The sequence below is a fragment of the Anabrus simplex genome, chromosome 2 (assembly GCF_040414725.1).
Source record: "Anabrus simplex isolate iqAnaSimp1 chromosome 2, ASM4041472v1, whole genome shotgun sequence".
NCBI classification, from domain to species: Eukaryota; Metazoa; Arthropoda; class Insecta; order Orthoptera; family Tettigoniidae; genus Anabrus; species Anabrus simplex.
The window spans coordinates 1,186,195,972-1,186,214,403 of NC_090266.1; the positions used below are offsets into that span (position 1 = coordinate 1,186,195,972).

The 18,432-nt window shown below is 36.9% G+C and overlaps 1 protein-coding gene across 5 annotated transcripts in view; it reads right to left on the reverse strand.

Annotated features, from left to right (window-relative positions):
* LOC136863395 (uncharacterized) overlaps positions 1-18,432 on the reverse strand; it is a 151,713-nt gene that overhangs the window by 14,996 nt on the left and 118,285 nt on the right. Inside the window, exon 1 of one of the 5 annotated variants that reach the window (XM_068225922.1) lies at positions 8,058-8,095. The exons of the other annotated variants lie outside the window; for them this stretch is intronic. Within the exon in view, the coding sequence (XP_068082023.1) occupies positions 8,058-8,065 (8 nt within the window). The 5' untranslated portion in view covers positions 8,066-8,095. Of the gene's footprint in view, positions 1-8,057; positions 8,096-18,432 lie in introns of those variants that run through there. 5 annotated transcript variants of the gene reach the window in all.

The following is an 18,432-nucleotide window of genomic DNA, read 5'->3' on the forward strand; positions in this document are numbered from 1 at the left end:
GATAAAATGGTAAAGATGGAAATTTGTTCTGTACTAAGCTCACATTTTTATTAAAGAGAACAATTTTGTGGTCAGTCAAATTAAGTCTAGAGTGGAAACTAGATAACTTAGAAATAACTTGAGAAATAGGTACCACACTTACTTAATTCATTCATTCACACTTAAAAAGGCTAAGCCTTTGTATGATAAAAATTTCTTTATGATCCATATTGACAGTAGTTACAAATGGTATGTAAATTCAATTGGACACCAAGACATGCAACTATGTTTGGTCAAAAATCAGTTACATTGTCATAATTAATACTTGAGACCGGTTTCAGCCCTTTGGGCTGTCATCAGCCTCAAAGACTTTAAAAATTGGCACAACTAAAACATAAAAGACCACGAAACAATCCAGGACATCAAAAAAGTTATGCATTAAAAACAATCTCTGATAGAAAAATTGGTAGCACTTGTGTCCATGCATCACAAATATTGTACAATTAATTTAAACCTTTGAGTAATAAAAACATTAAGCATGCCAAGTTTAATGTATGGTCACAAATGCCACCAAGTTTTTTGTTTTGTTTTTTTATGAGAGATTGATTTTAATGTACAACTTTTTAGATGTCTGTCAGTTTCATGGCCTTTTATGATTTTAAGTATGCCAACTTTTAAAATCTTTATGGCTGATTATGGCCCAAACAGCCAAAACTGGTGCCATGTACTAATTATATGACAATGTAACTAAATTTTGACCAAATATAGTTAAATGTTTTCTTAGTGTGGTATTGAATATGTGGACCCATTTTACGTACCAATTGAGGCTAAGCTTCCTGCGAAGTGTGTTCTATCATGAACAGTTCACTTCAGCTCTAAATAATAGCCACAGATAATTCTGGTGGCCAAGATTTAGAAAAAAACTCTTGGTCATCCTCTTTGCCTCTTGCATACAACCTTTCCTCCAAAGATGTTTCAAAAGAAACCATTGTGTCTTTAATCTGACCCAGTCTTTTACTTCCTTCTTTAAATCTCTTCAATGAGGCTTATTTCATTCACCTGTTTCTTGGAGAAGCTGTGTGTTACTTTTCTTTTGTGTCCACCTTATATGGGTCATTCTTTTCTACATAAGCTTTCCACAAATGCCTTCCTTGTTTCTATGCTTGTACTTACTGCTTAGCAAAAGTTTCTTTGCATTTGAAGGCTTTCTGAGCCATGGCTATTCTTTTCTTCACCTCATAGATACTTCTGTTGTCACTGGTGACAGTGCTTTGACATACCATAACAAAATTGGCTCACATGTTCAATTTTTGATTTGTTGATCTTTTTTTTTAAATTTTTTTTAGCCTCTGATTACTGGGTAGCTGTACTTGTAACCATTGTCTTTGTCTTCTTAGTATTTATTTTGAGGTTTCACTTTGAGAGGATTTCAGCCAATACTGTGATTGTTCAACTCATTTCCTTTGCACTGTTAGTAACTAACTGCTTCCCATTAATTTTAATACCAACAGTTGTTTTCATCACTGCTATTGCCTCTTCCATGTACATATTAAGTGGGCTGGAAGAAGGACACCCTGTTTTATACCTTTCCTTATTTTTGCTGTTTCTTTGCATCTATTTACTTAAATTTCAGTTTGCTGTGGTTTGTAACAGGGTGCAATGATTTAAAACAGTGATTTCTTTAATAAATATCCACAATTCAAATTGGTTGGCTTACTGTCCATTGTTCGCATTAAAATAATAATCATCTCTTTAAAATGAGTTTACTTCCTTGCTGTTGTGTTATTGCTTGTAATATATGGGGTGGTGCTTTGGTATCCTCACATTTGGAATTTCAGAAAAATGATGTTTTATGATACCTGAAGGAGCAGAGAGGAGATATTCTTCCTTTATGCTTACCAGGGATCCAGCAGCCCTTCCCAAGAAATTGTCTTATTTATACAAAAGAATTAAAAGCAAGACAGCATAGAACATTGCCAATATGAATAATTATCAAAGGTTTCCCATTCCCTGAAGGACTCATCATCATCATCATCATCACCATCATCCTTTATCGAGCTGCAGCCGGGTAGGGGAAATATGGTTCCTCTCCACTTTCTTCGGTCTTTCCACCACTCCTCCTCCAGCACTGTGTCCCAGTCCAGGTTTCTTTCTATAATGCTGCGTTGGATGGTATCCTTCCATCTCAATCGTGGTCGTCCACGGCCTCTCCTTCCTTGGATTTGCATTTCCATCACCTTTTTTGGCATTCTTTCGTCGCTCATTCGCTTTATGTGCCCAAACCATCTTAGTCGGCTCTTCTCTATTCTATCATTCATTTTTTCCACTCCTATTTCTTCCCGGATTTTCTCATTCCTTATTTTGTCTCTTCTACTCTTCTGTATCATACTCCTCAAGAATTTCATTTCGGCTGCCTGTATTCGACTCTCATCCTTCTTTGTCATTGTCCAAGTTTCTGCTCCGTAAGTTGTTACGGGTACATAATACATCTTGTACATAGTATCCTTTGCTTCCATTGGCACATCTTTGTCCCATAACATGTTTTTTACACTATGATAGAAACAACTTCCAGCTTGAATCCTTTTACTAATCTCAGCATCCAGTCGAGCATTCTCCATTAATTCACTCCCCAGGTATTTAAACGTTTCCACTACTTCCAGGGGCTTGTCTGCAAATTTAATCTGACCTTTCTCTTCTTTCTCCCCTCTAGTCATAACAAGAGTTTTACTCTTTTCTACACTTATTTTCAATCCACATTCTTCAATCTTCCCATTCACCACATTCAACTGTTCTTGAACCTTCCTGTCGTCTTCTCCCCAAATCACAATATCATCTGCAAATAACATCATGTTCATTTCTCTTCCTCCATATGCTGCTTTTGCTGTTCTCATGATGTCATCCATTACTACTGTAAACAGGATTGGTGACAGAACACTTCCCTGTCTCAGCCCACTAGTTATTTTGAACCAACTTGTCCTGCCAACTTGTGTTTGCACGCAACTACAACATTCCTTATACAATGCCATGATCATTTTTATTAATCCCTGTCCAATTCTTTTTTGCACCAGACTGTCCCAAACTTTCGTACTAGGGACACTGTCATATGCCTTTTCAATATCAATGAATGTCATCACCATATCATTCCCGTACTCCCAATGCTTTTCCCTTAGTTGTCTCATAATGAAAATGGGCTCTATTGTTGACCTTCCACTTCTGAAACCAAACTGATTTTCCTGCATCTGATTCTCAACCCTCAACCTTATTCTACTTTCCAGTATCCTTTCCATTATCTTAGCAACATGGGATATTATAGTAATTCCCCTGTAGTTCTTCAAAACTTTATCAACTTTCTTGAAAATTTGGATGATTATTCCTTTTTGCCAGTCCTCAAGGACCTCCTTATTCTCCCAGACATTCCTGAGAACCCGATATGTCCACTGCAGGCCTACAGCTCCAGCTGCCTTTATCATCTCCACTGAAATTTCATCTATTCCAGCAGTTTTTCCATTCTTCATCTTTCTTACTGCCATTTCAATTTCATTCATTGTAATTTCTTTATCCATTTCTTCAACTAATTCCCTTTCCTGGTCATCCATTGAATGACTCATCCGTTCTTATGTTCAGCAGCTTCTGAAAATACTCTCTCCATCTCTTTCTTATTTCTTCTGGCTTTGTTAAAATTATGCCACCTTCATCCTTCACAAATCTGGTGTTTACTTGATCGCTCTTTGTTTCTTAAGATACCATACAGTAATTTCTTGCTGCCCTGTGTATCATCTCTCAATTTCTGTGTGAATAAGGCCCAGCTTTTCCTCTTCTTCCTCCACTACTTTCTTGGCCAAATTCTTTGCCTCCACATATCTTCTACTTTCTTCCATGCCATTTTCTTTTCCTTCACTTTAATCTTTACCCTATCATTCCACCAGTGTGTTTCTTTGTATTTCACATTTCCTGATGTTCTACCACACACCGTTTCTGCACATCCAACCAGTGCTTCCTTAAATCTTTTCCATTCCTCTTCAACATTCCCCACCTCTGTCCTGGGTACCAAGGGTATTATTTCCCTTTGAAATTCTTGTATGCTTTTCTCCTTCAACTTGCATTAATTCTTTTCTCTCTTCTTAATTGGGGTTTTTCAATCTTTCCAACTTTCAATTTTCCGATCACAACTCTATGATCTCCACCAAAGGCTTCTTCAGGCATGGCTGTTACATCTACAAGGTTCTTCTGGTGTTCTTTCTCTATGATTATATAATCAATCATGGTCTTTGTTCGTCTGTCTCCCCAACCATACCTTGTAATCTTCTGACTATTCTTCTTCCTAAACCAGGTGTTTCCAACAATCATTTGATTCCTCATGCAAAAATCCACCAACAACTCGCCTTCTGGATTTACATTTCCATATTCAAAGGGCACTACAACATCTTCCTTTCCTTGTCTTTCCATTGCAACTTGTGCATTTAGATCTCCCATCAATAGTACTTCCTTATCTTCTATCTGATCTCCACTTCCTCTAAGAAGCCCTCTAGATGTTCATCTATGTAACCAGTTTGTGGGGCATACAACTGAAATAGATCTTTCATGCCATTTTCAAACTGGAGTCTCATCATCATCATCATCCTATCGCTGAGGTACTCTGTATATTCCAGATATTCTTGGATTTCTCTTCTAAGTATGATGGCCACTCCATTTTTTGCTTCAGGTCCTCCGCTGTAATACAGCCTGTATCCTTCTCTGAGAGGGATCTCCCCTGTACCCCTCTTCTTGGTCTCACACATTCCAAGTATGGCTATATCTTTTTCTATCATGAAGTCAACCAGTTCTGTCTTTCCCGTCAGTGTCAGTACATTAACTGTTGCAATTTTGATGTAGTTTGGTGCTGGTTGCCCATTTTTCACAGTTCCCCCAGCACCTGAAGAGCTGCGTGTCGCTTTTAGCAGGGGACGCCCTAACCTTTTCCGAGGCACCATATCTGCTTTGTCCATATAGGTTATTGTTACGATGGGCTCGCCACACCCAAAGGCATTTTATACCTACTGCCAGGTTCAAAATTAGGCCACCCCTAACATGGAGACAGACGCCTTTCATAGCCGCTCCTCTGGAGTACAGACGCTACGGGTATGCCCCTTCGCCATCTCCGCCGTACCGAAGTCCACCTTCTCCGCCGTAGATGCCGTTGAGGTCTTCGCTCGTAACCCTGAGCTGGGACCCATACCAGATGTTACACACCAGGTCAGTGTGCTCTGAGATTCACATAGGCAGGGGCGCCACTCCCTGGGTAGGGCTGCCTCCGAAGAGGGTCCCTACCTGCTACCTGTCCCCTGAAGGACTAATATTCTTAAATATTCTGTGTGATAAGATTGAACAAATGTGGATGTAACTTGAGGTTAAGTGCAAGCAGTGGTTAAGTCTGAAATGTAGACACTAGTTTTTAAAGGACTAATTACAGCATGCCTTCATCAAACTCTGGCAAAAATCTTATGTGTGGTATTAAGACTGGATGAATAGTGAATGAAAATTAAGCTTGTACACTATAAGCAGTGATCACAGCTCAGAATAAGGAGTGATTACTATGGTTGTGGACCTAATTATTTACATATTGTCTAACTCAAGTGTAACTATGATAAGATAGAGCAAAATTTGAATGAAAGTTGAGGTTATGTAGAACTCCCCAAATGGTAAGTATAGTTAATATCAGTTTTGCACTGGTTGGTTACTACACATCATGAACTTGAAATTTAAAGTAAAAGCATATTAAATGTTTTACTCGCAACAGTTAACTAAATCCTGAACACCAAAACAAAGACTGAACACCAACTCAATTAATAAAGCTAAATTACCAAATGTTGACAAGAACAAAGCTCATAATAAGCAAATTCATTAGCACAGCAAGAACACAGTCACACATTAATAAACAGAGAGCTCTTCCTGCACATGGGTCAGATATTAGCTAAATGAACATTTCCCGCAGTTTAATGCACGACTCAATCAGCCGTTTCACTCATTCTTGAGTGTTGTGACATTGCATGCTTTGTAATTTTCCACCACCCTTGATGGTTTTCTGCTTCTCTATGAAGCCCTGAAAAGCCAGACCAGTGTCCTTAATGTCTGGTTCCCTTATACGACCTGAGAGCTGGACCTGTGCTGTTCTCTCATAACATTGGACCTGACTAGGTTGATCTCCAGTCCACATACATGAGTTGTGTGCTTTACCCTTGTAAGAAAGTCTTCAAATTCAACTTCACTGCTGGCAAATAGTGTCTTCAGTAAAGCGCAGATTATTGATTTTTCTTCCACCAATTTGAAATGCCTCCAATCCAGCCATTGAGAGCTTTCTTCATGACATGTTCATCATACTGTTGTAAATGAGTGGAGAGAAAGAATGCAGCCCTGCGCGATGCCCTTATACACACTGAAGAATTCAGATCTGTGACCATCAATCCTTTTCAGCAGTGATAAGTGTGATGGAACACCCATTTTATCAAGCAGTTTCCACAGCTTGGTCCAGACAACACAATCAAAGGCATTTTTGTAGTCTAAGAAGTAAATAAAGACAGGGATGCAAAATCCTTCTGCTTTTTCAACAATTTGCCTCATGCTGAAAATCTGGTCACGTGTTTCTTTGCCTTCAACAAAGCCCACTTGTTCTGCAGATATTTGAGGGTGTATGTAATACCTGATGTGTTGATTTATAATTTATAGTAATATCTTATAGACATGCGAGATTAATGCGATGGTACTGTAGCTTGAACAGTTCCTGACTGAGCCCTTCTTGAGGCAACAGGATTGGAAAGGTCTTCTGACAACTGTCTGGTCCTACACACTTCATAACATAGTGAAAGCAGTACATCTTTAGCCTCTTGTTGGAAATACCATAGATCCCTGAATATATTTGTTTTTGAGATGGTTTATGGCATTTTTAACCTCATTATAGGAGGCTCCATGGCAAATTAATCTTTTGTCCAGTTTACAGAAGCATTGACTATCTCCTGCGGAATAGAGCTCTATACAATACACCTATCTTTCTAGAGACTCCCTCTCTCAAAGTAGGTTGCAGTTCTTATCCTTCATCACTCATGTGCAAGGTTTAATTAAGGATTGAAACTTAACTGCTTTTTGAAGTGAAAACGGCATTGGATGACGTACAAGTAACGTTTATGTGGAAAAAACAATTTACACATAAATTTTCTGTAGTGCTTTAAGAAAAGGTATGCTGTTCCAACTCATTTCCCATAGTTTTTTTGTTCACTTTGTCTCCCAGTTCATTTGAGATAGATTTCAGTACTAACCTCTTAACATGAAAGCCTGAGTATACTCGGGGTTTTATATATTTATATAAAATAAAATCCCGAGTATACTCGGGAATCTCTCTCATTGGTCGGTACCTAATTTAAAAGCCCGAATATACTCGTTTCTTGTTGTTTCTCAATATTTCCGCCAGATGTTTATGAAATTATTACTTTAGGGTCCTATTTTTGCCAACAGATATGTCTGACTCAACCATAGTGGATGTCTGTGACTCAGGCAGTTCGTTTTCGCAGCTTTCCAGCAATGTAGCATTGTGTGTTTATCCTTGTTTTAGGGCATTTCACACAGCCAAAAACATTTGAACAGTATTGAGTGTCATGTTGTATTACTTGCCATCTGTTTAGTGCTGTGTTATTTATTTTAGAACCCGTAAAAAATATCACGAGTATACTCGGGATTTTAAAGCAGGAACTTTTTGGTGGCTTATATTTCACTGTTAAGTTCGAAAAATGTATTTTTATTGTTACCACTGTCATTAGTTTTCAATAAATAGCCCATTTTAACAATAAAAAATTAGGTACAAAAAATCACAATTTTGTAAATAATTGGTATGTTAAGAGGTTAATTTTCTAACAGAAGAGTATTTTTAATGAGTGTGTTGTATTGAAATTGTGAAATTGTAGCAAGAAATTTAATGTTAACTTAAAATGAGTTATCTGGGCTGTAAACTTAATGCAAATCATGCAGTTTAGAAATACTGCAGTTAGTTACTAGAAAAAAGTTACATATTCAGAAATGTAACAGCACAAAACAATTTTTAAAAACTATACTGAAACATCTGGCAATGAAGATCAAAATTCAGAGTCAGATCCAGTAGTTTCACCTTTAACATCAAAACAAAATAGATCATTAATTACAAATCAGCTATCCAGTAAATGACCATCTCTAAGCTAAGTCAGATTAGTTGCTTTGTTGTCCAAACTAATCATTTCTTTGCTCCAGCAAGCCCGATACAGTTTTGTAAAGCCCTTTGCAGTTTGTCCTGTCCATAACACCGATGTTTATATATGCGACAAATTTATATCTCTAATTTCAAGGCCCTTGAAAATCTGAAACCAATGAAGGTCTTTCTACCGATCTCTTCCCAGGAACACTGCAGTCTAAATATGCTCGACGAGTCCTATGGGGAGCCATTGTTAGTTAAAAACAGAAGAGGACTTAGATAAACAGGTTGCAAAATACCATTAGGCTACAAACAGTTCCTTCCGCTCCATTAATCATTCAAGAATACCCTTCAGTATGCTCCAACCTGGCTGCAGTAGCTGGACCCTTCCTTGAATTAATTTATCAAAGTGAGAGAGTAAGTGTTTCAAGGATGTATTTGAGGATTTGAAAATACAGTTTGTATGCACTTAAATAGTCAAATATGCATAATGAGCTCATTCTGTATTGATACGTCTGGGCATGCCACCGAGGACTGAAGCTGATGGTGCTAACCGTTACGTTACAGAGGCGGACTGTACATCTGATAATACGGCCCGAGACTGTACATAATCTTTACTGTAGGTATCTTTTCCCTTCTCCACTGTGGTACTTTCAGGATTGTTACAAGTTTTCTGACTTTGAATTTTATTCACATTTGTCATTTCAAGTAAGAAGGAAATGACCATTATGCAGTGAATTACATAGATATTGGCAAACAGCACAGGCTATTTTGAAGGTTATGAAGGGTAGAAAATTTGCCATGCAAAACCAAAAATGGTTGTACTGCACGGTACCTGTCCTAAAATTGGGCTAGACTCAGGGGTAAGAAGGCGTGGTGCATTCAGAAATAAATATAGGTAACGTGAAAAACACAAATAACTAAAAAATTACCATCAAATAGATGGACAGGATAACAGCTATATTTCTAGGTGAATAAGAAACAGATATGGGGTTAAGATGGATTTATTAACTAAGATATAGATTCAATTCACACCATAAATCACAAATGAAATATAATATTGTTAAGTTTGACCCAAAATGGTCATGAAAGTCAGAATATGTGCCATGCACATGAGTAAAGTTACAGAAGCAAATGACAAGAAGATAAATGGGTAATGACCCAGAAATAAAATACAAACTTTATGCATTTGAAACTTGGGAAAAATGCTACATTCGGATGGTGTATAGACTCAAACTAAAGTTTCTATATCCAAGCCCCGAAGGGTTGCGATAATTAAATCATTCATAAGCTGCTGCATTAAGAACAATAATACTAGCACTTGATCCAAAATACCTACAAATATATACTCTGATAACATCGGACACAGATATAATTCACAAGCTCGTTCAGGACCATTCCTATTCCTCCCACCAAAATATCACTGAATTTACTGTGGGACCATCCCATATGCAAATTGTACGGCACAAAAGCCATCATCCCTTAAATAGCTTTTGAGCTACAAACAAAAACTTTGAAGGCCATTTTCTCCAAATGAGTTTAAACTAGGTTCATTTTAATTTGGTTTAAGTCTGAGTTTAAGCTAACATTCATTTTTCCTACATTGGTTTAAACTTTGTACCAAGTTTAAACTTGGGTTCAAAGTTAAACCGTCTATATTGTGGGTTTAGCCTTCATGACATTTTATTGACATATCTGATTTTCCTAGTAGAATGGTTAGTTTTGACTACCAGTACTGCAGTACTTAAATAGAAAAAGTACTAAAATTAGAATGTAGTATTAGCATTAGAAAAATGGAAGAATTTATTGAAGTCTTTCATTAAATAGGAAATAATTCTGATGTGCAACTGAGGTTAAGAAGCCGCATTCCAACAAATTTTACAAATTTGGAAAATCTGATGTAAGGGAGCTTTTTTATGGATTTGTAATTCATAAGTGAACAGCAAGGATTGTCTTTTATCAAAGGACTCATTTAAAACATCAGCTGCATGAAATAATGCTTTAGCTACAAGTGATGATTTTGGTTGCTTTAAGATATTATGCAGCAGGCATCACAGACTAAATTGCAGTCTCCTTATAATATTATATAAAATATTGTTGATGGCATGAGTACTGTAATATGAAGCATAAAAATATTCATACATAAGTAGTGTAATATGTCTGTTCTCCGTGTAGCATCAGGTGGCTGTGGTCATTAAAGCATTAGGTCAGCATTGTCCAAAATTATAATTAGACTGTTCGAATCCAGGTGGTTGAAAATATTTTTACCATCAGAATGTTGGCCAGCACAGTAGGAAAGGTATACAATTCCTAATGGCTAGATTGCATGCCAAAAGCCTGGATTCAATCCCAAACCTCCCTGCCGTGTTTATATGGAGTGGGGGCATTGACGCTGTTGGCGATTCGTCCATCGGATGGCGATGCTAAGTCCTGAGTAGAGCCCTTGGCGCTATTCGGATAGCAGTACGCTATGTCGACTCCGGGCTTTACCTCCCCATTAATAATAATAATAATAATAATAATAAAAATAATGCTGTTTCTATGTCCCACTAACTACTTTTGACCATTTTTGGAGACACCGAGGTGCCGGGATTTTGTCCCGGACGAGTTATTTTACCGACATGAGATTGACGTATTTGAGCACCTTCAAACACCACCGGACTCAGCCAGGATCAAACCTAGCAAGTTGGGTTCAGAAGGCCAGTGCCTCAACCACCTGAGCCACTCGGTACGGCATCCTCTTCATACTATCATATATACTGTACTTCAATAAATATTTATGGGATCAGAAAAATAAGCGTTTCATGCTTGCTAGTAAACTAGTAATAAAGTCAATTATAGCTAAGAATGTTTCATTCTAACTATTGCCAGCATACCAGCAATAGAAATATTAATGCTATAGGTAGAAGAGTTATGCTTACAGTACTACATACCACGAACTAGGTTATGTTATAAACTAGTATAGAATCGAGTAATACATCTCCAAATAATACATCCTCACTGGTCTGTCTGCTGGATCCGAGGTTTGCGAGATTGATCGCAGCCAAGGGTGATAGATTTTATAGTAGATAAATCTTGAGCATGCTTGGAATTTGTTTACTTGAAATTCCACATAAATGTTGATTTTCTGGGGAAAGGAATATTGCTAAAAGACCAGGATTTTAATATTTCAACATGGTTTATGGTAAAGCTTGTTTGAGAATAATAAGAAATAAAAGTGTTCTGCAAGAAATTGTAGACAAAAATAGGTAAAATTATACAACACAATTCACACAAATGTGAACTATTTATTTATCAGTAGAGCTAATATCCCACTGAATTCTACTTTATCCACTATGTACGACAGCATTAATTCATCACAAACAGCTGATATTAATACCAAAATGTCATTGAATTACTTGGCTCTGATTGGCCAATTCCAATCGGCCATGCCTTTCACTAGTCTTTCAGTGCAGCCAACACTAATGCAGACTTGATATTATTAGTTTAAATGGGCGAGCTGTCTTTTAAACTAAACGAGTGTCAGAAATTGGTAGAGAAAATGGACTCAGGTTTAAACTAGGTACTAAAGTTACATGGGTTTAATTTATACCAGGTTTAACTCGATTTGGAGAAAATGGCCCTAAGCAACGCAGATCAAATATGACACACGTAAAACTATAAGACAAAAAAATAAAACACACCCTGAAATACAAACACATAAAGAAACCTGTAATAAAAGACAAATATAAACACTTCTTGAGAGAGATTATTGGGAATAGACATACAATGTAAACATGGCACAGGATTATGTCTTCACAAAGACACAAAGTGTTCTCTCTCATTCACCACGTGGATGGGGATCAGCTGTGACCTAGAGAAGATAAAGTTAGAATTCAAGAGGACAAATTGGGGCAAATATTTGTTTATAGGAAGGGGAGTTAGGGATTGGAATAACTTACCAAGTGAAATGTTCAATAATTTTCCAATTTCTTTGCAATCATTTAAGAAAAGGCTAGGAAAACAGAGAGGGAATCTGCCACCTAGGCGACTGCCCTAAATGCAGATCAGCAGTGATTGAGTGATTGACATCTGTGTGGCAAAGGAATGCAGTGGCTTATGGAAACATAGATCTGTACTTGGAGCAACACTCACTTGAAGGAGGGGGCGAGAACAGTCAGCTGTATTTACCTGCTCTCAGGGATCAATACTGTGCTGTAAAGCCTCGCCTTTTTAATACCACTGGGGACACAAAAGCTGTCTTCCCACTAACAGCTCAATTTTTGCCATCACGCAAATTCGTTAGCTGTCTCATAATATCACGTAACTCTGCTCCCTGCAGATACAAACGGGCCTCGAGCCTGTCTCACATAAATGTACCCTCGCAAATTAATCCTCAGCAACTCAGGCCTCACTATTAACAGCACCAGGGTTTAATTCACCCTGTCATTAACACATAGGTAACTCAGGCCTTTCTACTGACAGCTCCAGGGTTTGATTCCCCCCATTTTATTAATACATGGGCATCTCTGGCCTCTTTACCAACAACTCCGTAATTTGACTCTTCCCATATAGAACCTGCATTCCTTGCATTTTATAAAACTAAATTAATCAACACCGGGCGAGTTGGCCATGCGGTTGGGGGCACGCGGCTGTGAGCTTGCATCCGGGAGATAGTGGGTTTGAATCCCACTGTCGGCAGCCCTGAAGATGGTTTTCCATGGTTTCCCATTTTCACACCAGACAAATACTGGGGCTGTACCTTAATTAAGGCCATGGCCGCTTCTTTCCAACTCCTAGGCCTTTCCTATCCCATCATCGCCATAAGACCTATCTGTGTCGGTGCGACGTAAAGCCACTAGCAAAAAAAAATTCATCAACGGCGTAAACATCATAATAATAATAATGTTATTTGTTTTACGTCCCACTAACTACTTTTCAAGGTCTTCGGAGACGCCGAGGTGCCGGAATTTAGTCCCGCAGGAGTTCTTTTACGTACCAGTAAATCTACCGACATGGGCTGTCGTATTTGAGCACCTTCAAATACCACCGGACTGAGCCAGGATCGAACCTGCCAAGTTGGGGTTAGAAGGCCAGTGCCTTAACCGTCTGAGCCACTCAGCCCGGCACGGCGTAAACAGATTTGTCGTAAATAACATAATCATTACCTGAGAAGCACGCAGCATGCATAGATAGTACATCATGTGCTACTGCTATAAAATGATATAACCCCAATCAATCTTAAGGGGGTACAGCCTATTTGAAAGAACACTATCCCACATCTCTCTAACAAGACATACAAACAAGAAAATGGAATACATGAAAATATCAAGAAAAAACAATACACACCTAATACATATCCTAATTTCTCCCTTCATCCCAGCTATCTCAAATATATCTACACTGGGCAAAGGGCTCGAGCATGCAGTTAGCTCTGAATGATATTTACATTAATCACAATAAAATAAACAAGCATTTGCCACTCTGGCTGACATTTAAGGTTAAACCTACTCTAATAAAATGATCTTGTCTAGTGTTACGCCTACCACTAACATCAAGTTACCTAATGAAAAAGGTTCCACCTGATCAATACTTCCCTTTTTTATTATTTACCCTTCGGCTAAATTTTTTGTCATTAAAACTTACAGTACATGTTTTGATTGCTTAGCAATCATCATCAGCTGTTTCACATAATGCTTAGGTGAAAAATAGCATAAAACAATTCCATAATTAAGATTAAAAATTATGTTAGTAAGGAACAATTAGGTGGTGGGGGAGGGGGGAAATACATGAAGGGTGGTGGTGGGGGCAGTTGTTAGTTAAAGATTAAAAACTTATACAAAATAAAAAACTATTTTTTAAATTAAAAAGGCTTTGGTTTCATTCTATGTCACTGCACTGGTTATTTATTAAATTCAACGGTTTTTAGCATGATGCTCTTGCAAACTTGTCTTGGTTGTATACTGTTCCTTCTTTTGCTAGACCTTTCTTGTTTGTATCTTGTTACTGTCAGGTGGAGAAGATTGTGTTTATTGTTGGTCGAATTATTCAGGTTTTGTTAAGTTTGATAGTTTGGTGTACGACCTGTAACCGGCAGAAAATATGCGTCTGTTAATTAAAATTACCTGCGGGTGTGTTGCCTAAAGAAATTATTTGCATTTTAAATAAATTTAAACTGTAAATTTTTTTTAACTTACCCCTATCCAATTGTTCGGTTATACAAATTCTATTCGGAAATCGTTAAGTTGGGATGTTTGGTGTACGACCTGTAACTGGCAGAAAAGACTCTTGTTAATTGAGAATGCCTGGAAATGTGTTGTCTAAAGGAATTGTTTGTACTGTAAAAACTTTTAAACTTACCCCTGTCCAATTCGTTCTTCTTCCAATGTTTACGAGTTTGTATCTATCTCTGCCATCCTCGGCCTTGTGTAGTAGCATTGTGACGAGAACGTTATGCTAGCTTGGTTTGGAGGGGGAAGGGAAAGCGAAGGCGTGTCGTCATTTGTTATGTGCAGGGGGGTGGCTTCTATTTGTGACGTAACTGCTTTGTGATTGCTTCCCACCATTATTGGGTGTATTTGATTGCCTCCTAATAATTCCATGTATCTCAATACATGTTCAAACAAGGGATTTCTTTTTTCGTTCGTTTCATTTAAATTTTTATCCTTATTAAGCAACTTATCCAGAAATATATGTATACTTTCCAAACTATTCATTAGTCTTCCTTTATTTAGTCTATTGATTGCAAGGTCCTCATTGATATTTGTAAATTTGTGGCCTGTCTCATGTTCACCCATTGCGGAAAACCTTCTGTGTTTTTTCCCATTAACGTGTTCTTGGTATCTTATTGCGAAGTTGCGTCCGGATGGTCCGATATATGTGGCCTGGGACTGATTACATGTTAACTTGTAAATTCCTGAATTTTGAAACTTTCCTTCATTATTCTCATTGACCCTGCTATGATTGAAAAACCTGTGTCTAGTGTTATTGTTTGTTGAAAACGCTATCTTAATGTCATGCTTCCTAAATAAATTAGTGATTGCATAAATGTTCAGATTATTAAAAGTGAACTTCACATATTTTTTGGTTCGTTCTATTTGTTTAATTAAACTTGTTTGCCATTTGTATTTGCGTTTGGTGATTAGCCCGTTAATCGTTTTTAAACTAAAGCCATTAAGGAGGGCTTGTTGTCTAATGAAAGTTAGTTCTTTAAACAGAATTTCGAAGGCTCTGTCAACAAAGCTGTAATATGCAGATTTTTTCTGTGAATCAGGATGCAAAGAATTATTATGGATCGTGGTTGGAGTAAGTGTTGGTTTTCTGTGTATCCCGAAGTAAAATTGGTTCCCTTTTCTAGTTGTAGTGACATCTAAAAAAATTGATTGAATTATTTATCTCCTCTTCAATAGTGAACTGTATTTTGGGGTCTAGAGTGTTCAGGGTGTTCAAAATACTGAGACTATCGTTAAGGTCCTTGTTTATTATAGCATATGTATCATCTACATAGTGTACCCACAAGTCTAGCCCTTTAACATGGTTTACAATGCGAGCATGTTCCAGGTGGTCAAAATATATATTAGCTAATATGCCCGAGGCTGGAACCCCCATTGGGAGGCCTTCTTGTTGATATATTTTGTTATTGAATAAAAAATAGTTCTGGTTGAGTACAAATTTCAGAATTGTCAAACTCTATTTCGGGTATACTTATAAGTTTGTTTTCTAGTAAATTAGTTTTTATGATTTTAATAGTTTTCTCTATAGTGATATTAGTATACATGTCCTTTATATCAAATGAACATGTGATATGAGAGGTTTTAAGTTTAAATTCCTTAATGATTTTGTTGAAGTCACTAGAATTTCTTACGGCTGTATTAGAATAGAAAACATAATTTTGTGTTAAAAATTTGTGAATATATTGAGAAGTTTTATATGTGGGACTCTTACGGAAATTTATTACTGGCCTAATGGCTCTCTCTGTAGGCAGTCCTGCATTCATATTTATCATCCTTTGTACTTCTTGCTCATTTAGGAAGAAGGTACTTTAAGAATTCCTTTCAAGTTTCTTTGAATTCACTTGGTGGGATCTTTACTTATGACCTTAAACTTATTCTTATTGAAGAAAGTTGCTGTTTTCCTATATAATCAGTTTTATTTAAAATAACTATAGTGTCTCCTTTATCTGCTTTAGTTACGACTACATCACTTTGTTTGACTTTGCATTGTAGTTCCTTGTTTATTCTGGTGTTTTCTTGGTTTTTCTTTAACCCATTTATAAGGGAAGGGATTTTTTTCTTTGCTTCATATCTCGTGTCATTCTGTACCTCGACTGGAAGGGTTTGTATTGCTGCTTCAGTTTCGGCCAAGGTGAGGGTTAATTCCTTATTTTTATTTAGTGTGTGCCAGTTATAATTCAGGCCCTTATCTAATATTTGCAATTCTTGATCTGTGAAAACTGTCTTTGAAAGGTTTTCAACTGGGATTCGGTATCTTATGTTCAAGTGTTGGTTTAAACTGTAATCTATTCTCCTTTCTTGGTTTATCCTATTTCCGATCATCTAATTTCTTATTTATTGTAACGTGTTTCTTTTCCACTAAGTTATCTACTTTATCCCTACTGTGTCTAAGGAAGGAATCCCATTCTAACAGTAAAAGAGTTGCTGAAGCTTTAAGATGAGTTGTATATAATTCTCTGTTGAGAAATTGTTTCTTTTTGTACAAGAATTTTATCTCCCTTTTTATCCAAGTTCTGTTCACCATTTTCTGAGTTACTGAATGAAATTTTGAGTAAATTTTTTTCTTTTGAGTCCCTTTTATAAATTTGTGTATTAAATTGTTCCTTAAACATTCTTTAAGAAAAGTTATATTTTTGCTTGCTGTTGCTACTTTCACCTTTAGTTTTAGATAGGTGTTCGCTATATTTCCTGCCTGGTTGACGTTCTTATTACATACTATCCACTTCATTTCGTATCGATATTGTAATCAAGTTAACTAATGAAAAAGGTTCCACCTGATCGATACTTTCCTTTTTTTATTATTTAGCCTTTGGCTAAATTTTTTGTCATTAAAACTTACAGTACATATTTCAATTGCTTAGCAATCATCATCAGCTGTTTCACAATGCTTAGGTGAAAAATAGCATTAAACAATTCCATAATTAAGATTTAAAATTATGTTAGTAAGGAACAATTAGGTGGTGGGGGAGGGGGGGAAATACGTGAAGGGTGGTGGTGGTGGGGGGGCAGTTGTTAGTTACAGATTAAAAACTTATACAAATTAAAAAACTATTTTTTAAATTAAAAAGGCTTTGGTTTCATTCTATGTCACTGCACTGGTTATTTATTAAATTCAACGGTTTTTAGCATGATGCTCTTGCAAACTTGTCTTGGTTGTATACTGTTCCTTCTTTTGCTAGAACTTTCTTGTTTGTATCTCATTACTGTCAGGTGGGGAAGATAGCATAACCAAGCTAGCGTAACGTCCTCGTCACACCGCTACTACACAAGGTCGAGGACGGCAGAGATAGATACAAACTCGTAAACATCGGAATAAAAAATTGGACAGGGGTAAGTTTAAAAGTTTTTACAGTACAAAATTCCTTTAGACAACACATCCCCAGGCATTCTCAATTAACAAACTCATCTTTTCTGCCAGTTACACGTCGTACACCAAACATCCCAACTTAACGATTTCCGAATAGAATTTGTGTAACCAAACAATTGGATAGGGGCAAGTTAAAAAAATTTTACAGTTTCAATTTATCTAAAATGCAAACAATTTCTTTAGGCAACACACCCCCAGGTAATTTTAATTAACAGACGCATTTTTTCTGCCGGTTACAGGTCATACTCCAAACTATACAACTTAACGAAACCTGAATAATTCGACCAACAATCAACATAATCTTCTCCACCTGACAGTAACGAGATACAAACAAGAAAGGTCTAGCAAAAGAAGGAACAGTATACAACCAAGACAAGTTTGCAAGAGCATCATGATAAAAACTGTCGAATTTAATAAATAACCAGTGCAGTGACATAGAATGAAACCGAAGACATTTTAACTTAAAAAATAGTTTTTTTTAATTTGTATAAGTTTTTAACCTTTAACTAACAACTGCCCCCCCACCACCCTTCGGTATTTCCCCCCTCCCCCACCTCCTAATTGTTCATTACTAACAATTTTTTATCTTAATTATGGAATTGTTTTATGCTATTTTTCACTTAAGCATTATGTGAAACCGCTGATGATGATTGCTAAACAATCGAAACATGTACTGTAAGTTT